This window comes from Neovison vison, chromosome 6 (genome assembly GCF_020171115.1).
Source record: "Neovison vison isolate M4711 chromosome 6, ASM_NN_V1, whole genome shotgun sequence".
NCBI classification, from domain to species: domain Eukaryota; kingdom Metazoa; phylum Chordata; class Mammalia; order Carnivora; family Mustelidae; genus Neogale; species Neogale vison.
In genome coordinates this window covers 137,723,299-137,745,372 of record NC_058096.1, presented here as the reverse complement: position 1 = coordinate 137,745,372, position 22,074 = coordinate 137,723,299, and the positions used below count along the sequence as shown (strand labels likewise).

The 22,074-nt window shown below is 39.4% G+C and overlaps 1 protein-coding gene across 2 annotated transcripts in view; it reads left to right on the top strand.

The window, feature by feature from the left end:
* The window catches only part of ULK4 (unc-51 like kinase 4), a 672,337-nt gene that overhangs the window by 463,465 nt on the left and 186,798 nt on the right, over window positions 1-22,074 (top strand). For both annotated transcript variants that reach the window (XM_044252436.1, XM_044252435.1), the window contains exon 34: window positions 846-944. In XM_044252436.1, the coding sequence (XP_044108371.1) occupies window positions 846-944 (99 nt within the window). The remainder of the gene's footprint in view (window positions 1-845; window positions 945-22,074) is intronic.

Genomic DNA, 22,074 nt, shown 5'->3' with positions numbered 1-22,074 from the left:
ATTCTGCAGCCTACCCTGAAGGCAGAGGTCATGACGTGCAAGTAGTTTGGTTTCTTCTGAGTGAAATTAAAACAGAGAGGAGGTATATGAATGAAATGTGTATATATTATAGCAAACATGATAGTCAGTGCCTTTTTTCAGTATAAAATTATTCACCCCTTATAAGAGAGATTAGACAGTCCCATAAAACTCCTGAGAGCAGACACACTGGAGAGCAGAGCCACACAATTCTTATTTCCTTTTTCCAGTGCAATTTCAGGGCATTCTTCCTAAGCAATGTAGGTCTGTGTCTGAGGCCTCTGCGTGCGCTGGTATGTTGGACAGCTATTCCAAATGTTGTTCAAGCATGCAGATGCATACAGAAAATGAGAGCATAGCCGAATTACACGATGATGGTATGCATCAGGTAATGTGCATCAAAATGCCCATGAGAAATGAGCATATGTAATTTCGAGTCCGGCTTTGCCACTCATTATCTGTGGGGCTTTTTGACAAACTAACTTCTCTCAACTTCAGTTTTCTCACCCGAAAGATAGGGGTAGCAGCCCCTCATCTCAGCATGGTTGGAAAGATAGAGTCCCCTCCACAGTACATGAACATCAACATCCTTTCAAGGACAGCCTTGGTCTTGCTTTATCTGTGGGCTGTCCAACCCGGCCTCTGTGGCCTGAGCTGTTGGCCGTGGCCCTGTGTGAGCTCTTTGTCCTGTTATAACAAGGCCTCACCTCTCCTCAGGGGGCTGCGGGGGATTACTTCCTAGGCTCCTTTCCTCTCCTGATCTGTCTCCTCTGGCCAAACTGACAAATCTCCGACACACCGCTTCCCTTCTTTTCTCCCCCCTCAAGGCGCAGAAGTCTGGCTCAGGAGGGGACACTCAGGCTGCCGAGGACCTGCTGCTGCTCAGCAAACCTCTGACAGACCTCATTAGCCTGCTCATTCCGCTGGTAAGGGCCCAACTGTTTGTGCATCTTTCAGAACAGTGCTGAAGTGAAAGTCATTTTCTTTGAATTTTGTGATGTCTTCAATTTCTATGCCACTTTAATTATTTTCAAAGCTGGAACCAAAAGGAATTTCAGAAGATTATTTGGCCTAGAAATACTAAATTTCTACTTTATTTTAAAACTAGATGGCTTAGCATTCATTTCAATAGGTATTTAAGTCAGAATCTCAAAGCCATCTTAATGGGAGGTAGAAAATTTGAGAAATGAATTCAAAGAAGGAAGGAGAAATCATTATGGAGACCAGTTCTCTCTCCAAAAGATGTTTTAGAGTTGTGCTTGGCATGCAGGACTCCTGAGGAATGCAGAAGCAGGCACGTAGACCTAGAGCGTATTCCTCTAAATCTCCACAAAGACAGAAGGAAATAAGTAAAGTTAAATGAAGGCAGGTAAAACCACACAAGGCCACCGAATATATGGAAAGAGCCCAGCAGAAACTTGGAGTTTGGACCAACTCAATTTTACCCAAACTTGAAGAGGACCCAATGCTTAGACACATGATTCCTATAGAGCAGCCAGTCAGAGGGTGCACTGATAAAATTCCATGAAGGCTCCTGAATACCTCTCTAGATTTGGGGATCCAAGGATTGGGGGTCCCTGTAATCCTTGCGACCATAGATCTGGTTCTTCACAGAGACAGCCCTTTGGTTCTCAAACTGCTAGGAGTTGTCTTTTTCTGCTCTGTGGCTTTGAAAGGAAGGCAAATGCAGTTTGGATGAATAATTCCTTAGACTTAATTATGTTTAGCAAATAAAGGTTTGGTTTAATGGGGTGAGAAAGAAAGAAGGGAAAAATCCATCAATGCTGGGTTATATTAAATAATGGCACATGTGGAGTCGAGCAATCACAAAAAAAAGTGTCTGTGGGCTCACAGAGAGGTAAGGGAACACTCCCCAGCCCCAGAGTGGAAGGATAGTTGGTGTAGAGTATCTTTTGCATGAAGCTACATGGAAAATAGAACGCTAACTGCTCTAGCTCAGAATAGGGGCTGAACCAGATAATCAGCTCTCATCTTGGGCTAAGGCCAGGAAAAAGAAGAGGCTCCAGTGAACAGAGGAAAGACAAACACAAACTAGACTCTCTTCTGTAAGAGACTCAAATGACATCAAATTAAAAAAAATGTATATACATATGTATATACATACACACACATATATAAACTGATGCAACATATGACACACTGGATAATAATTACATTTATAGAGGAAAAGATTTAAAAAGACAGATGAAGGGGATCTTTCTTAAGAAGGACAGATGCAGAGATGCCTGGGTGGCTCAGTCAGTTGAGTGTCTAACTCTTGGTTTCAGCTCAGGTCATGATCTCAGGGTCCTGGGATTGAGTACCACTGTTGGGTTCTGTGCTCAACACAAAGTCTGCTTGTTCCTCTCCCTCCTGCTCTGCTCCTCCCCACGCTCTCTCTTTCTCTCTCTCGAATAAATAAAATCTAAAGAAAAAAAAAAAAAGGAAATGCAGATGGAGAATCCCTAATAGGTAAAACTTCCAGGACACTCTTTTGCACATCCATCTTATAGACCAGGCTTTCGTGTTTGCCATATTCTCAGATTGGCTTTCTTTTAATGGGTAAATTTATTCCAGTTGGATTTGTTGTTAAACTTCTCTTTGATCTTAATGTTATTGTTATTTTATATTTTCTTTCTAAATATTTTTAATATTAATATAAGTTTTAATGTACAAAAAACTTTTCAGAACAAAGAGAGGATTCTACAGTGATAAGGAATAAAATTCACACGAGGACCTAATAGCTATGAACCTTTTTGTGTTGAATATTAGATCATAGAACTCTATAAACAAAGGACCAAAAACACCTAGGAGGAAATCCAAAAAACACAGTAGTGTTGAGAGATATAACTCCTCTTTCTCATTGCTTTACAGACCAAGTAGTTAAAAATAATGATGTAGGACAGGGGTTGATAAACTGTGGCCTATGGGCTAACTTTGGCCCACTGCTTTTTTGTGAAGTGTTTTTATTTTTTAATTTCCTTATTTTTTAAGAGATTATTTATTTAAGGAGGAGAGAGTACATGCTCTGAGGGGTAGAGGGAGAGGAGGAGAGAGAAAATCTCTAGCAGACTCACCACTGAGCATGGAGACTATTGCAGGGATGATCCCAGGACCCTGAGATTATGACCTGAGCTGAAATCAGGAGTCAGACGCTCAACCAACAGAGCCACCCAGCTGCCCTCTCCCCATCCCCACATTGCCTATTTTTGTAAATAAAGTTTTATTGAATACAGCCACACAGACCACTTGTTTACATATCGTCTATGGCTGTTTTGCTCTTTGGTAGGAGTTGAGGAGTTACAACACACACCTTATAGCTCACAAGTCTATATTCTATTACTGTCTGGCTCTTCATGGAAAAATTTTGCTGACCCCTATATAATGGGCATAAATTTTTAAAAATATTTCATTTATTTGACACAGAGAGAGAGAGAGATCACAAGTAGGGTGAGCAACAGGCAGAGGGAGAGGGAGAAGCAGTCTCCCCACCAAGCAGGGAGCCTGTTGTGGTGTTCAAGCGCAGGTCCCTGGGATCATGACCTGAGCTGAAGGCAGATGTTTAGCACCTGAGCCACCCAGCTGCCCCCAGGGCATAAATATTTTAATAAGATTGAGCTAAGAGAAATATGTCCATCTCTGTACCCTGAAAACAGAAACTCTAACTTCAGTTTTCCAGAAACATCTTTAAAAAGTTGGCCATGCATTATGTTAAAAGGATATCAATAAACTCCAGTAAGTTGGAATTACATATACTACATCCTTTAACCACAATACAGTTAAACTGGAAGGAAAAATGAGTAGGAGATGCACTTTTAGCAAATACTATCCATGAGTATAATCAAAGAATAAGTTTTCTTTGTGATTATTTCAGTCTGGGTCCAATCAGAAGGGAGAAACCACACAGTGATTTAAATAGGGGAATTTTAATATAAAACATCATTCGCTATGAAAAAAGAGTAAGCATAAGATTTAAAAAGAACTTGTTAAGGTAACCTACAGCTGCTTGAGAGTACTCAAGGAAGGACAGACTTGATCCGGGGCACCCCTACACTGAGACTGTGGGTCACACCTTATTGGGGAAGGCAGCCCACGGGATAGTAGACAAATTTGCTGGGTTGCCTAGGCTGGAGTGGGTCCACTGTCCCCTGGAAAGCAGGAAGCAACCCTTTGGGGTGCAGATGACTCCTAGTCAGTGGGCAGGCAACAGAGGAACAGGGTGCCATGGTGGTAGGAAGCCTGAGGTGCCCAGTATCATGTAGAGAGGACTACAGGAAACAAAGATATGCAAGAGACAGATGAATGGGGGCGGCAGCGTCAGATAGCCAGTATACATGGGAGGGCTGGAGTGTACAGTTTGCCTTGGGGAGGGCAACAGGAACATAATCACAGGTCAGTATAGGGCTGTAGGTTGCCGAGGGGGCCACACATTCTGGGCCCCTGGTTAAGTTGGATCTCTGCCTCACATTCACACCTCTGAGCAACAGAAACAGCAGGAGAATCTCTTCTTCCTGCACTGTGTCATCTGAGAGATTTTCCCCAGCTCTCTGAGACTCTGAATTCTTGTTGCTAGTAACTTGATCACACTTATGTTCTAGTATATGGCCAGACATCAGCCTAGCGTGCATGAGCTGTGTTGTGTATATACACACCGATCACCAAAGTCACTGGTTTTAAAAATGGCCTGTGACAAGAACATTGCAATATATCTTCTCTGGAAAAGATTAGCACATATTTATAGCCATGTATAAAGTGAAGAAAAATAGTAATAAGGCAATTTAGGACTTAAACCAGAGCACATACAGACCAAAGATAAATTTTATAGGGGTCGTTAAAAAATGTAATAGGTTACAGAATGAGGTGTTGGAATTGCTTTCCCATAGGGAGAAATAAACAGACTTTCAGTTTTCATCTGACTTGGGTAATTTTGGAGCTATTTCACCCAAAGGCAGGTGGATGAACTTTTAGCTCTTGAGGTTCTTTCCAGATTATGGTCCTCCGAAAGAAAATATATTCTTAAGAGAAGAGAAACCTGTCAACCTCTAATTTATGCCCTATATTTTTACTATAGCTGTAGTAGAACCATAGTGGAAGATAGATGTAAGATAGTGATTCTTAGTCTGTTTTGAATGTAAACTGCTTTAAGAATGTGAGGGTTCTAGTCCCTCTTCCCAGAAAAATGTGTAGACTCATTTATATGCTGGGTTCTTGGCACAATTCACAATTTCAGGGGGATCTTTGTTTTTTTAATTTCAATTAGCCAACATATAGTACATCGTTTTTGATGTAGTGTTCAATGATTCATTATATAATACCCAGTGCTCATCACATCACCTGCCCTTTTAAACGCCCATCATCCAGTTACCCCATTCCCCAACCCACCTCCCCTTCCACAACCCTCAGTTTTTTTTCCCCAGAGTCAAGTGTCTGTCATGGTTTGTCACCCCTCTGATTTCTTCCCATTTAGTTTCAGGGGGATCTTTGAACCCTCACTTGGAACGTAGTATAAGATCTGGTTAATAAAAGGTATAACCAATTGACCATGTCTCCTAAAAAAAAAAATACAGCAAGGTAATTGTTTGAATTAAATATTTTACTTAGGAAGAAGAAATGAGCAGCTAGGCTGTACATCCTACATGAGTTTTTTTTTTTTTTCCCTACATGAGTTTTATAACTAGATAAAGTTGCTATAAGAAATTAGTCTTCAGCCTCCTTCTCCCTCAACTAAAATAGACATTTTCCAAACTTGGAAGAGATCATTGTTTTTAAAAATTTTTCTTCGTTTGGTCTGAGCTGCTGTATGTAGCCTGTTTTACATGTTTTGTGTTAGCCGTGCCTTCCTTGGCCATTGAGAAGATGGCCCTGTGCAGACTCTGTGCTGTCAGGTCGGGATGGTAGTCCTTACTGAGCCCCAGAACGTGAGTTCCCTCCTGTGCTAGAGGAGTAGGGACCTGAGCCTTCTCCCAAACAACTAATGATTCTGCCAGGAGCAACATTTAGGCCTGTATCAACATTATCCGTACCAGTTCATGTTTCTGATGCTACCGTGCAGTGTAAAAAATTGTGCCCCACTAAGTATAGGGGGAAAAGTTCCTTTTTTTTTTTCCCACTTTCTAATTTCTTAGTAGATTTTTCTCTTTACATAGTAATGAACTTGGACTTGTCTGTTCTTTCTCTTTGTAGTCAGCAGCCTGAAATCTAGGTGATGGTTTATGGTGATTATGGTCAAGGGTGATGGAGGCCAGAGGTACTGAGTAGTCTGTTTGCAGGTCAAACCCAAGAGGTTGGGCATCTTGCTAGTTCTTAGTAAGCAGCTGCTCTAAGAAGTTACTGACCGATTTAATAGGGATATCCCTCTTTCTAGCTAACCACTGTCCGTCTGGCTGCTCACCATTTCCACTGGATGCACCATAAACACCTCAAACACAACAGGATTAAAACAAACCCATAATCACCTCCTTAAAATTGTTTCTCTTCTTGTGGCCTGTGTCAGAGAAGGAAATTCACCCGCTCAGTTGCCCAGCCAAGAATGCAGGCATCCTCTTGGCCTCTTTTCCTTTGCCATCCTGCCCTATTCTGTCAAGCCACTGAAACGCAACAGACTGTCTTCCTCTTCACTCCCATGGACAGTATCATAAAGCCCACCACCATCTTGTGCTTGAGGGGTCCCAGTGGCCTTCTCCATGAGATTTCTGCCTGCTCTTGCCCTGCCCACTATCTTCTCACAGTGGAAGCAGCATGCTTTCTCTAAAATGCAAGACTCATCTTGTCACTCATTGACTTAAAACACATCAATGATCCCCCACTATTCATGGGTAAATTCTAACTTCTTAACAGGCTTACAGAACCATGTGTTGTCTGCATCTGTTGGCTCTCTCTGCCCTACTCTTGTGTTCTGTACCCCAGTTTTTTTCAGTTCTTTAAATGTAGTTTGATTTCCCTTGTCTCTGTCTAGAATGTGCTCCTCCTCCTTCTGCTTGAGTGTTCCTCAGCTTTCAGCTCTTGCCTTAGATGTCCCTTCTTTTCAGCTTTACTTTTGGGTCTGGTGCAGCAGAGGGATTTGATTAATATTTGTGTAGGAAAGCAAGCTAATTGCTAACAAATGCAGTATATTTTCTGCCTTTCCTTAGAATAACCAAGAATAGACTACATCTGGTAGGACATAGATTCAAGTACAAATTTATCCAAGGAGTTGCTCTGTACCCTTGCTGTCCTGCCCTGCTTAAGCCAGCCCCTTCTAGTGGTTGGTAATGACATGGCTCACTCGCTTGCTTTAAAATTACATCATTTGAATTTCTCTCTAGAAGTTGACCTCTTCTTGGCAGGAGTTCTCCTGACCTTCATTGGGCAGCCTATATTCCTGAAATAACCCATACTCTGCCTTAGATTGTCAGGAAAGGACACAAAAGGGCAGGTAACCTTGCCCAAGGACTTCTGTTTTGGGAAAATTGCTGTACTTGTAGTAACTGCAAAATATAAAAACTCAGCCCTAGAATCCCCACTGCAGTGGTGAGCATAAAAGCCTCTGAGCCATCAAAATAGAAACACGGCATCATCACCTTTTCTAACAGTAGACCCCCCTCCACCCTAGAATTCTGACGTTCAGTGTTTGAACTCAGGTAGCCTTGGGAAAGACTCCCAAAACTGCAGGTGTGTTTTCTGCCATTACTTCCATTACTTCTTACACCTTTATCTTAAGGTGGTTGCAATATAGTGGCATGTGTTTTTTTAAATTATTTATTTATTTATTTTAGAGAGAGACCAGGGGAGGATTAGCGGGAAAGCGAGACAGAGAGAGAGAGAATACTTAAGCAGACTCCCTCTGAACCTAGAGCCCAACTCGAGGCTCGATCCTAGGACCCGAGATCATGACCTGAGCCAACATCAAGAGTTGGTTGCTTAACCTAGTGAGCCACCCATGCACTCCATGATAAATTTTTTAATAGTATTTGGTTGTTGTTCAGAGCTGCTAGTTCTAATCTGAATAGGAACAAATTCCCTTACACAGTAGAGTGTGACTGGTGTCAGAAAGCAACCCCTCCCGTCTATGTTGCTACAAAAGTTGGGTATTCATCCTTTCTGATGGAGGCATAATACTCCACAGTGTATATGGACCACATCTTCCTTATCCATTCATCCGTTGAAAGGCATCTTGGTTCTTTCCATAGTTTGGCGACCGTGGCCATTGCTGCTATAAACATTGGGGGTACAGATGGCCCTTCTTTTCACGACATCTGTATCCTTAGTGTAAATACCCAGGAGTGCAATTGTAGGGTCATAGGGAAGTTCTATTTTTAATTTCTTGAGGAATCTCCACACTGTTCTCCAAAGAGGCTGCACCAACTTGCATTCCCGCCCACAGTGGAAGAGGGTTCCCCTTTCTCCACATCCTCTCCAACACATGTTGCTTCCTGTCTTGTTAATTTTGGCCATTCTAACTGGTGTAAGGTGATATCTCAATGTGGTTTTAATTTGAATCTCCCTGAGGGCTAATGGTGATGAACATTTTTTCATGTGTCTGATAGCCATTTGTATGTCTTGATTGGAGAAGTATCTGTTCATATCTTCTGCCCATTTTTTGATATGTTTGCCTGTTTCGTGTGGGTTGAGTTTGAGGAGTTCATTATAGATCCTGGATATCAACCTTTTGTCTGTACTGTCATTTGCAAATATCTTCTCCCATTCCGTGGGTTGCCTCTTTGTTTCTTTGACTGTTTCCTTTGCTGTGCAGAAGCTTTTGATTTTGATTATGCTGAGTGAAATAAGTCAAGCAGAGAGAATCAATTATCATATGGTTTCACTTATTTGTGGAGCATAACAAATATCATGGAGGACAAGGGGTGTTAGGAGAAGGGAGTTGGGGTAAATTGGAAGGGGAGGTGAATCACGAGAGACTATGGACTCTGAAAAACAATCTGAGGGGTTTGAAGTGGCAGGGGGGTGGGAGGTTGGGGTACCAGATGGTGGGTATTATAGAGGGCACGGATTGCATGGAGCACTGGGTGTGGTGAAAATATAATGAATACTGTTTTTTTGAAAATAAATAAATTGAAAAAATTAAAAAAAAAAAAAAGAAAGCAACCCCTCTAGAAAATTGTTCTCACCCATCAATGACCGGAATGCCCATACTTTATTGCCCTCTTTACAAGCCTTCTTTTAAATAGTAATGCTTTAACATGAAAGTGTGTCACTCATTTCACAAAACAATACCAGGGCAGCAGGAGAGATCAATAGAAAAGAATGAGGAGGTGGGAGTTTGAGGGACAAAGAACTGAATATGAAACTGTGAAACATGGATCATGCCAAAATCAAAGTTAGTTAGTAAAGATTTTGGGGGTGGACTTTATTCTCTGTTCCCAGTACATTTGCCTTGACTTAAAAAAAAAAAGTTAATAATTAATGGCTGAATCTTTTATGTGCATCATTGAAGAAAGTGAATGCTTGTAATTAGACTCTCATAAACAGCTCTAAAAGTTATTAGAACCAGCTAAAAACACATCAGAATTATGGTGTTGATTTTTTTAAAAATTTTAGTTATTTATTTGTCAGAGAGAGAGATCACAAGTAGGCAGAGAGGCAAGCAGAGAGGGTGGGGGGAAGCAGCCTTCCTGCTGAGTAGAGAGCCCAATGCGGGGCTTGATCCCAGGACCCTGAGATCAGGACCTGAGCCAAAGGCAGAGGCTTAACCCACTGAGCCACCCAGGTGCCCCTATGGTGTTGATTTTATATTTATATCTTGCTTATGTAACAAATGCACAAGAAAGCAATAACAGCCTGGGATTTTTGGAGTTCCACACTTGTTCATTTTTGAGACAGTGTCTGTAAAGAGGTACTCTATAGAAAGAAGTCATATAAATTGCCGAGAAATAGACAAGTATCCCAAGAGAAAAGTGAGCAAAGGATTTGAGTGGGCAACTCACAGCAACAAAAATGCAAATTTCCAATGTTAATTTCACTGGACACATTTAAATATGCTATGAATAATGGAAAATTATTTTTTAAAAATGCAATATGATCCTCAAAGTTGGAAGCTGACTTTGGGACAAAAAGAGATAAATAAAAATATATATAGGTCTGTATCAAAAGCCTTCCAATTATTTATATCCTTTGATGTAGTCATTCTATTTCTAGAAAATTTGTGCATAGGAAACAGAGAAGTACTGAGTGATTTGTGTAAACATAGGTTCTCACAACATTATCTCTAGTATCAAACACTTTGGTAATAACCTATATGTTGCTCATTTGGAAATTAATTTCCATTCTTAGGGTAGAAGTCCTTGTGCTATTAAATATCATATTTTCCAAGCACATATAATAGCATGGGAAAATACAAGGCTAAAGAAAATCAGAATATATATTAATTGTAGAATGATGCTAATTTAAAATGTAATAAAAATTGTAAATATATATAATAAAAAATGTATATGTACCCAAAATGCATATACATTTTAAATTAGCATCATTTTTATAATTATCATATATAGTGATGCTCACACAGAGACGATCCTGACTTTCACAGGGCTTTAATATGCACAGATTTCAGCCATATAATACCAGTGCCCCACAACATGGTTCATATTTCAGTTACCCTGTTGTATTCACTGTGATTAATTGCATGAAGTAGAGACTTTGCTGCTGGCTCTTCAGTGAACAAATCACTATGTAAATAATAATGTGCATCATCCCCAGTAATCAATCATGCACTTACATGAAAATCTGTCAGCAATTGGTCACATTGCATTTATTATTTAGTTCACACACAGACAGCAAAGCATGTAATTATGTTTCCTCCTTGACTTCTAGTGATAAATAGCATTTTACACATAGCATGTTACAAAACCTGATCACTGAAAGAGGGGATTGTGCACCAAAGACAAAAGAGCAACAAAGAAGCTGAAAGTGATAATGTTGGAAGGAAATTTGAATCTAATGTAAACAAAGTTGCAGAAGAAACAGCAGACTTTGAGAATGTTGACAGTGGTGCCATTTAAGAGGTTCTAGATAGGCGGCCAGAGGAACTTAGTGGAAGTGACGTCATCTATGTAAATAAGGAAAGGGCTTTTTAAAATGAATGAATGAATTAATTTTTTATTATAATATGTTAGTCACCATACAATACGTCATTAGTTTTTGATGTAGTGTTCCAAGATTAATTGTTTACATATAACATATAGCTCCATGCAATACGTGCCTAAGGAAAGTTTTTTTTTTGAAGAAAAGAATGAAATCTCAGAAGGCAATGCAAGCAAAAAACAAAAAGCCACAAACCAAAACAAACAAAAAAGCATAAACAAAAACAAAAAACCCTTTACACTAAAGGAATTCCGGGAGATATTTTCCAATAGTGAAAGCACAAAGGATAAATTGTTGGGAGTTGAGTCAGGGTTAGAAAGGAGTAGGACAGGTTGCCTATGGCATAGAAAAGATGCTCTCTCTGTATGGTGAGTTGAAGGTGGTAGTGGTAGAGGGGCAGAGGGCAAAGGAGAGAGAGAATCCCAGGCAGGCTCCATTCCCTTTGTGGAGCCTGTCCCAGAGCTTGATCTCCTGACCCTAGCTGAGACCAAGCATTGGTTGCTCAATTGACTGAGCCACCCAGGCACACCAAACTACTCTTGATAACTGTTTTTCAGAACAACAAAAACAAAAATACTTTAATTCTCAATGTTTCTAATGTTTTGGACTACAGCAATAAATATTAGGTTTACTGTTTATTCTCCTGCACATTTATCAGTACATATTTCTAATTGATAATGAAAGTTTTTAATGTTTTGATAACATTTTAAAGGTCATGGAATAGTTGTAATTTCCCCATTCATTAAGATCATTCTGTGTGGTTAAAGTTGGCATGGGCATTTTTATGGTTGCCTGCTGAGTAGGTAGATAGGTAAAGTAGGTAAATAAGACAGTGGTTAACTGCAGTGGTTAACTCTGGGTGGTAGAAATACATGTGATTTCCATTTTTGTAACACCCATCTGTATATTTCAGATTTTATAAATTGAGCATTTATTACTTTCATAATCATAAAAGTTTTAAGTCCTTATTTCTATCTTTTGTAATCCCATTTTATTCAGCAAAAACAATTTATAATACTGAATTTCTACCTTTTCTGTCCTTTCCCAGCTTCCTCCTACCTTCTAGTGAATGACTGACATTCCTTTTCCATCAGCCAACAGGCGGTCAACTTTAGACTTCTTAAAAATCCTACTGCCAAGTTTTCCTCCACTTTTCATCTCCCATAATGTCCTCTGGACAACTTTTCTTTCATTGAAATGTCTAACAGCAATTTCAGCCATAAACCTCCAGCCTCTTGACGATACATTCTTGAATTACAGAGATCTAGAGTATATTCCTCAGAAAACATTAAGGTTTTCCAATATATCTTCATAAACATCATGCATAAGATCAAGGAATAGCTATAAACTAGCAAATCCATCACACAATAAAATATAGTGAATCCTGTGGTAGACTTATAGGTGCCATTGGGTCCTGTGGAGGGAACAGCTAACTACATGAATTGGACCAAGGAGGTAGGGCTGGATGAATTTTTTTTCCAATTCTTTTTTATTATAGTGAAATAAATGTAAAATTTACCATGTAAACCATTTTTTAGCATACAGTTCACATTTAAATATATTCATAATGTTGTACAACCATCACCACTGTTCATTTGTATAACACTTTTCATCTTGTGAAACTGCAACTCTATACCTATTAAACATTAACTCCCTATTCCCTTTTACCCCAGTGCCTGGCAACTGCCATTCTACTTCCTGTCTCTATGATTTTGATTAATATTAAGTACCTCATATAAATGGAGTCATACCTTATTTTTTGTTTTGTGACTTATTTCACTTAGCATGATGTCTTCAAGTTTCATCCATGTTGTAGTTTGTATCAGAATTTCTGTGCTTTTTTTTTTTCAATTTATTTATTTTCAGAAAAACAGTATTCATTATATTTTCACCACACCCAGTGCTCCATGCAAGCTGTGATCTCTATAATACCCACCACCTGGTACCCCAACCTCCCACCCCCCCCGCCACTTCAAACCCCTCAGATTGTTTTTCAGAGTCCATAGTCTCTCATGGTTCATCTCCCTTTCCAATTTACCCAAAAGCACATACCCTCCCCAATGTCCATAACCCTACACCCCTTCTCCCAACCCCCTCCCCCCAGCAACCCACAGTTTGTTTCGTGAGATTAAGAGTCACTTATGGTTTGTCTCCCTCCCTATCCCATCTTGTTTCATGGATTCTTCTCCTACCCACTTAAGCCCCCATGTTGCATCACCACTCCCTCATATCAGGGAGATCATATGATAGTTGTCTTTCTCCGCTTGACTTATTTCGCTAAGCATGATACGCTCTAGTTCCATCCATGTTGTCGCAAATGGCAAGATTTCGTTTCTTTTGATGGCTGCATAGTATTCCATTGTGTATATATACCACATCTTCTTGATCCATTCATCTGTTGATGGACATCTAGGTTCTTTCCATAGTTTGGCTATTGTGGACATTGCTGCTATAAACATTCGGGTGCACGTGCCCCTCACTACGTTTGTATCTTTAGGGTAAATACCCAGTAGTGCAATTGCTGGGTCATAGGGCAGTTCTATTTTCAACATTTTGAGGAACCTCCAATGCTGTTTTCCAGAGTGGTTGCACCAGCTTGCATTCCCACCAACAGTGTAGGAGGGTTCTCCTTTCTCCGCATCCTCGCCAGCATCTGTCATTTCCTGACTTGTTGATTTTAGCCATTCTGACTGGTGTGAGGTGATATCTCATTGTGGTTTTGATTTGTATTTCCCTGATGCCGAGTGATATGGAGCACTTTTTCATGTGTCTGTTGGCCATCTGGATGTCTTCTTTGCAGAAACGTCTGTTCATGTCCTCTGCCCATTTCTTGATTGGATTATTTGTTCTTTGGGTGTTGAGTTTGTTAAGTTCTTTATAGATTTTGGACACTAGTCCTTTATCTGATATGTCGTTTGCAAATATCTTCTCCCATTCTGTCAGTTGTCTTTTGGTTTTGTTAACTGTTTCCTTTGCTGTGCAAAAGCTTTTGATTTTGATGAAATCCCAAAAGTTCATTTTTGCCCTTGCTTCCCTTGCCTTTGGCGATGTTCCTAGGAAGATGTTGCTGCGGCTGAGGTCAAGGAGGTTGCTGCCTGTGTTCTCCTCAAGGATTTTCATGGATTCCTTTCTCACATTGAGGTCCTTAATCCATTTTGAATCTATTTTTGTGTGTGGTGTAAGGAAATGGTCCAATAGAATTTCTGTGCTTTTTAATGCTACATAATACTCTATTGTGTGTATGTACCACATTTTACTTATTCATTCATTTGTCAATGGTCAGTTGGATTCTTTCCAACTTTTAGTTGTGGATAGTGCTGCTATGAACACAGATGTACCTTTTCTGAGATCCTGCTTTCAGATGTTTTGAATATATATCCAGAAATGGTTTTGTCAGGAGCTTTTCAGTTACTGATTCAAACTCTCTACTAGTTATAGTTATATTCACATTTTCTGCTTCTTTGTGATTTAGTCGTTGTAGGTTTTACATTTCTAGGAATTTGTCCATTTCATCTAGGGTATCCAATTTGTTGGCTTACAGTTGTTCACAGTACTCTCTTATAATCCTTTTTAATTCTATAGAATTGACAGTATTCCAGGATTATTTGTTCCATTTCTTTGAAAAAGATGGATGTTACTTTGGTAGGAATTGCAATAAATGTGTAGATTGCTTTAGGTAGCATAGATATTTTCACAATATTTGTTCTTCCAATCCAGGAGCATGGGACATTTTTCCATTTCTTCATGTCTTCCTCAATTTCTTTCATGAGTGCTTTATAGTTTTCTGAGTATAGATTCTTTGCCTCTTTGGTTAGGTTTATTCCTAGGTATCTTATGGTTTTGGGCACAACTGTAAATGGGACTGACTCCTTAATTTCTCTTTCTTTTGTCTTATTGTTAGTGTAAAGAATTGCAACTGATTTCTGTGCATTGACTTTATATCCTGACACTTTAATGAATTCCTGTACAAGTTCTAGCAGTTTTAGAGTGGAGTCTTTTGGGTTTTCCACATATAGTATCATATCATCTGCAAAGAATGATAGTTTGCCTTCTTCTTTGCTGATTTGTATGCCTTTAATTTCTTTTTGTTGTCTGATTGCTGAGGCTAGGACTTCTAGTACTATGTTAAGCAGCAGTGGTGATAATGGACATCCCTGCCATGTTCCTGACCTTAGTGGAAAAGCTTTCAGTTTTTCTCCATTGAGAATGATATTTGCAGTAGGTTTTTCATAGATGGCTTTGATAATATTGAGGTATGTGCCCTTTATCCCTACACTTTGAAGAGTTTTAATCAGGAAGGGATGCTGCACTTTGTCAAATACATTTTCAGCATCTATTGAGAGTATCATATGGTTCTTATTCTTTCTTTTATTAATGTATTGTATCACATTGATTGATTTGCGGACGTTGAACCAACTGTGCAGCCCTGGAATAAATCCCACTTGGTCGTGGTGAATAATCCTTTTAAAGTACTGTTGGATCCTATCAGCTAGATTTTGGTGAGAATTTTTGCATCTGTGTTCATCAAGGAAATTGGTCTGTAATTCTCTTTTTTGATGGAATCCTTGTCTGGTTTTGGGATCAAGGTGATGCTGGCCTCATAAAATGAGTTTGGAAGTTTTCCTTCCATTTCTATTTTTTGGAACAGTTTCAGGAGAATAGGAATTAGTTCTTCTTTAAATGTTTGGTAGAATTCCCCTGGGAAGCTATCTGGCCCTGGACTTTTGTTTGGAGATTTTTGATGACTGTTTCAATCTCCTTACTTGTTATGGATCTGTTCAGGTTTTCTATTTCTTCCTGGTTCAGTTGTGGTAGTTTATATTTCTCTAGAAATGTATCCATTTCTTCCAGATTGTCAAATTTGTTGGCATAAAGTTCCTCATAGTATGTTCTTATAATTGTTTGTATTTCTTTGGTGTTGGTTGATCTTTCCTCTTTCATTCATGATTTTATTTATCTGGGTCCTTTCTCTTTTCTTTTTGATAAGTCTGGCCAGGGATTTGTCAATCTTATTAATTCTTTCAAAGAACCAGCTCCTAGTTTCATTGATTTGTTCTATTGTTTTTTTAGTTTCTATTTCATTGATTTCTGCTCTGATCTTTATGATTTCTCTTCTCCTTCTGGATTTAGCTTTCTTTGTTGTTCTTTCTCCAGCTCCTTTAGGTGTAGGGTTACGTTATGTATTTGAGACCTTTCTTATTTCTTGAGAAAGGCTTGTACCACTATGTATTTTCCTCTCAGGACTGCCTTTGTTGTGTCTCACGGATTTTGAACTATTGTGTTTTTATTATCATTTGTTTCCATGAATTTTTTCAATTCTTCTTTAATTTCCTGGTTGACCCATTCATTCTTTAGAAGGATGCTGTTTAGTCTTCATGTATTTGGGTTCTTTCCAAATTTCCTCTCGTGATTGAATTCTAGCTTCAGAGCATTGTGATCTGAAAATATTCAGGGAATGATCCCAATCATTTGAAACTGATCGAGACCAGGATGTGGTCTATTCTGGAGAATGTTCCATGTGCACTAGAGAAGAATGTGTATTCTGTTGGTTTGGTATGCAATGTTCTGAATACATCTGTGATGTCCATCTGGTCCAGTGTGTCATTTAAGGCCTTTATTTCCTTGTTGATCTTTTGCTTAGGTGATTTGTCCATTTCAGTAAGGGGAGTGTTAAAGTCCCCTACTATTATTGTAGATGTATTTCTTTGATTTTGTTATTAATTGGTTTATATAGTTGGCTGCAGCCATGTTAGGACCATAGATATTTAAAATTGTTAGGTCTTCTTGTTGGACAGACCCTTTGAGTATGATATAGTGTCCTTCTTCATCTCTTATTATAGTCTTTGGCTTAAAATCTAATCTAATCTAAGGATTGCCACCCCAGCTTTCTTCTGATGTCCATTAGCATGGTACATTGTTTTCCACCCACTCACTTTAAATCTGGAGGTGTCTTCGGGTCTAAAATGAGTTTCTTGTAGGCAACATATTGATGGGTTTTGGTTTTTTTATCCATTCTGATACCCTGTGTCTTTTGATTGGGGCATTTAGTCCATTAACATTTCAGGGTAACTATTGAGAGATATGAATTTAACGCCATTGTATTGCTAGTAAGGTGACTGTTACTGTATATTGCCTCTGATCTACTACTTTTAGGGTCTCTCTTTGCTTAAAGGACCCCGTTCAATATTTCCTGAAGAGATGGTTTGGAGTTTGCAAATTCTTTCAGTTTTTGTTTGTCCTGGAAGGCTTTTATCTCTCCTTCTATTTTCAGTGATAGCCTAGCTAGCTATAGTATTCTTGGGTGCATGTTTTTCTCGTTTAGTGCTCTGAATATATCATGCCAGTTCTTTGTGGCCTGCCAGGTCTCTGTGGAGAGGTCTGCTGCCAATCTAATGTTTTTACCATTGTATGTTATAGACTTCTTTTCCCGGGCTGCTTTCAGGATTTTCTCTTTGTCACTAAGACTTGTAAATTTTACTATTAGGTGACGGGGTGTGGATCTATTCTTATTGATTTTGAGGGGCGTTCTTAGCATCTCCTGGATTTTGATGTTTGTTCCCTTTGCCATATTAGGGAAATTCTCTCCAATATACCTTCTTCCCCCCTCTCTCTTTCTTCTTCTTCTGGAATGCCAATTATTCTAATGTTGTGTCGTCTTATGGTGTCACTTATCTCTTGAATTCTCTCTTCATGGTCCAGTATTTGTTTGTCTCTCTTTTGCTCAGCTTCTTTATTCTCTGTCATTTGGTCTTCTATATCGCTAATTCTTTCTTCTGCCTCATTTATCCTAGCAGTAAGAGCTTCCATTTTTGATTGCACCTCATTAATAGCTTTTTGATTTCAACTTTGTTAGATTTTAGTTCTTTTATTTCTCCAGAAAGGGCTTTTATCTCTCTGGAGAGCGTTTCTCTAATATCTTCTATGCCTTTTTCAAGCCTGGCTAGAACCTTGAAAATCGTCATTCTGAACTCTAGATCTGTCATATTAGCAATGTCTGTATTGATTAGGTCCCCAGCCTTCGGTACTGTCTCTTGCTCTTTTTTTTGTGGTGAGTTTTTCCACCTTGTCATTTTGTCCAGGTAAGATTTGCTTTCTCCTCCTCTGGAATTCCGATGTTTTCCTTGGTGAGTGAAGTTGGTCTTGGCTGGGTTTCTTGTTGATCTTCTGTGGGAGGGGCCTGTTGTAGTGATTCTCAAGTGTTTTTGCCCCATGCGGAATTGCACCATCCTTACCAGGGGCCGGGCTGAGTAATCTGCTTGGGTTCACTTTCGGGAGCTTTTGTTCCCTGAGCACTTTCCGAGGGTTCTGGAGGACGGAATGAAGATGATGGCCTCCCAATCTCTGGTCCAGAGGAGCCAAGAGCTCAGGTCCCACTCCTCAGTGCGCCCTCAGAGAAAAGCGCCCAACCGTCCCCGTCTCCCTGGCCTCTGGCTGCACTTGGAGGAACGTGCTCAATCACTCGCACTTGGAGAAAAGCGCCCAGTCGCTTCCGTCTCCAAGGCCTCCGGCTGCGCTCCGAGCTCACCCAGCCTGCGACCAGTTCAAGGTAAGCCCCAGTCGAGAGCTCACTTTTGACTTTGTCACTGTTGCTGGCTTCCCCACTCTATTACCTGCGAGCTCTGCGACACTCAGACACCCCTGGTCCTTCTGTGACCCTGGAGGACCTGGGGTTACGCTGACCCCATGTGGGCTTCCTCCTGGTTTAGCCTCTGGAGCGATGTCCCTCCATGGAGCAGACTTTTAAAAGTCCTGATTTTGTGCTCCATTGCTCTGCTGCTTGCTGGGAGCTGGCCCCTCCCCCCATGGTCTATCTTCCCGTCACTTTGGATTCACTTCTCCGCAGGTCCTACCTTTCAGAAAGTGATCAATTTTCTGTTTCTAGAGTTGTTGCTCTTCTTCTCTTTGATTCTCTGTTGGATTTGTAGGTGTTCGCAATGGTTGGATAAGCTATCTAGCTGATCTCCTGCTACCTGATGTCGTCTCAGCCTGCTACTTCTCCGCCATCTTGACTACCCCGCCATTTCTTGTTTGGATTATTTGTTCTTGGGGTGTTGAGTTTGATAAGTTCTTTAAAGATTTTGAATATTAGCCCTTTATCTGATATGTTGTTTGCAAATATCTTCTCCCATTCTTTCAGCTGTCTTTTGGTTTTGTTGACTGTTTCCTTTGCTGTGCAAAAGCGTTTTATCTTGATGAAATCCCAATAGTTCATTTTTGCCCTTGCTTCCCTTGCCTTTGGCGATGTTTCTAGGAAGAAGTTGCTGTGGCCAAGGTGGAAAAAGTTGCTGCCTGTGTTCTCCTCAAGGATTTTGGTGGATTCCTTTCTCACATTGAGGTTTTTCATCCATTTGGAGCCTTTGTTTATCTGGTATAAGGAAATGATCCAGTTTCATTCTGCATGTGGCTGTCTAATTTTCCCAAAACCATTTGTTGAAGAGGCTGTCTTTTTTCCATTGGACATTCTTTGATGCTTTGTTAAAGATTAGTTGACCATAGAGTTGAGGGTCTATTTCTGGGCTCTCTATTCTGTTCCACTGATCTATGTGTCTGTTTTTGTGCCAATACCATACTGTCTTGATGATGACAGCTTTATAATAGAGCTTGAAGTCTAGAATTGTGATGCCACCAACTTTGGCTTTCTTTTTCAACATTCCTCTGGCTACTTGAGGTATTTTCTGGTTCCATAAAAATTTAAGGATTATTTGTCCCATTTCTTTGGGAAAAAAAGGAAGGGGATGGTATTTTGGTAGGGATTGCTTTAAATGTGTAGATTGCTTTAAGTAGGATAGACATTTTCAGAATATTTGTTCTTACAATCCAAGAGCATGGAACATTTTTCCATATCTTTGTGTCTTCCTCAATTTCTTTCTTATGAACTTTACAGTTTTCTGAGTACAGATTCTTTGCCTCTTTGGTTAGGTTTATTCCTAGGTATCTTATTGTTTTGGGTGTCATTGTAAATTAACTTTGACTCCTTAATTTCTATTTCTTCTGTCTTGCTCTTGGTGTAAAGAAATGCAACTGATTACTGTGCATTGATTTTATATCCTGACACATTCCTGAATTCCTGTACAAGTTCTAGCAGATTTAGAGTGTAGCCTTTTGGGTTTTCCACATACAGTATCATATCATCTGCAAAGAGTGAGATTTGACTTCTTCTTTTCTGATTCAGATGCCTTTTATTTCTTTTTGTTGTCTGATTGCCAAGGCTAGGACTTCTTGTACTATGTTGAATAGCGGTGGTCATAATGGACATCCCTGCCTTAGCAGAAAATGGACATGTTTTTGACCTTAGCAGAAAAGCTCTCAGGTTTTCTCCATTGAGAATGATATTCATATTGGGTTTTTTCATAGATGGCTTTGATGATATTGAGGTATGTATCCTCTATCCCTACACTTTGAAGAGTTTTGATTGAGAAAGGATGCTGTACTTCGTCAAATGCTTTTTCAGCATCTATTGAGAATATCATATGGTTGTTGTTCTTTCTTTTATTAATGTATTGTATCACATTGATTAATTTGCTGATGTTGAACCAACCTTGCAGCCCTGGAATAAATCCCACTTGGTCGTGGTGAATAATCCTTTTAATGACTGTTGGATCCTATCGGCTAGTATTTTGGTGAGAATTTTCGCATCTGCGTTCATCAGGGATATTGGTCTGTAATTCTCTTTTTTAATGGGATCCTTGTCTGGTTTTGGGATCAAGGTGATGCTGGCCTCATAAAATGAGTTTGCAAGTTTTCCTTCCATTTCTATTTTTTGGAACAGTTTCAGGAGAATAGGAATTAGTTCTTCTTTAAATGTTTGGTAGAATTCCCCTGGGAAGCTGTCTGGCCCTGGGCTCTTGGTTTTTTGGGAGGTTTTTGATGACTACTTCAAATCTCCTTACGTTTATGCATCTGTTCAGGTTTTCTCTTTAATCCTGGTTCAGTTGTGGTAGTTTATATGTCTCTAAGAATGCATCCATTTCTTCCAGATTGCCAAATTTATTGGCATAGAGTTGCTCATACTATGTTCTTATAATTGTTTGTATTTCTTTGGTGTTGGTTGTGATCTCTCCTCTTTCATTCATGATTTTGTTTATCTGGGTCCTTTCTCTTTTCTTTTTGATAAATCTGGCCAGGGGTTTATCAATCTTATTAATTCTTTCAAAGAAATTCTTTTCAAAGAATACTTTTAAAGAATTAAAAATTCTTTCAATCTTATTAATTCTTTCAAGGATTTGTTCTGTTGTTTTTTTTGGTTTCTATTTCATTGATTTCTGCTCTGATCTTTATTATTTATTTTTTCCTGCTGGGTTTAGGCTTTCTTTGCAGCTCTTTCTCCAGCTCCTTTAGGTGTAGGGTTACGTTGTATATTTGAGACCTTTCTTGTTTCTTGAGAAAGGCTTGTATTGTGATATATTTTCCTCTCAGGACTGCCTTTGTTGTGTCCCACAGATTTTGAACTGCTGTGTTTTTATTATCATTTGTTTTCACGAATTTTTTCAATTCTTCTTTAATTTCCTGATTGACCCATTCATTCTTTAGTAGGATGCTCTTTAGCCTCCATGAACTTGAGTTCTTTCCAACTTTCCTCTTGTGATTGAATTCTAGCTTCAGAGCATTGTGTTTTGAAAATATTCAGGGTATGATTCCAATCTTTTTGTAGCAGTTGAGACCTGATTTGTGACCCAGGATGTGATCTATTCCGGAGAATGTTTCATGTGCACTAGAGAAGAATGTGTTCTGTTGCTTTGGGACACAATGTTCTGAATACATCTGTGATGTCCATCTGGTCCAGTGTGTCATTTAAAGCCTATATTTCCTTGTTGATCTTTTGCTTGGATCTGTCCATTTCAGTGAGGGAAGTGTTAAATTCCCCTACTATTATTGTATTATTGTTGATGTGTTTCTTTGATTTTGTTATTAATTGGTTTTTGTAGTTGGCTGCTCCCATGTTAAGGTATAGCTATTTTAAATTGTTAGATCTTCTTGTTGAAA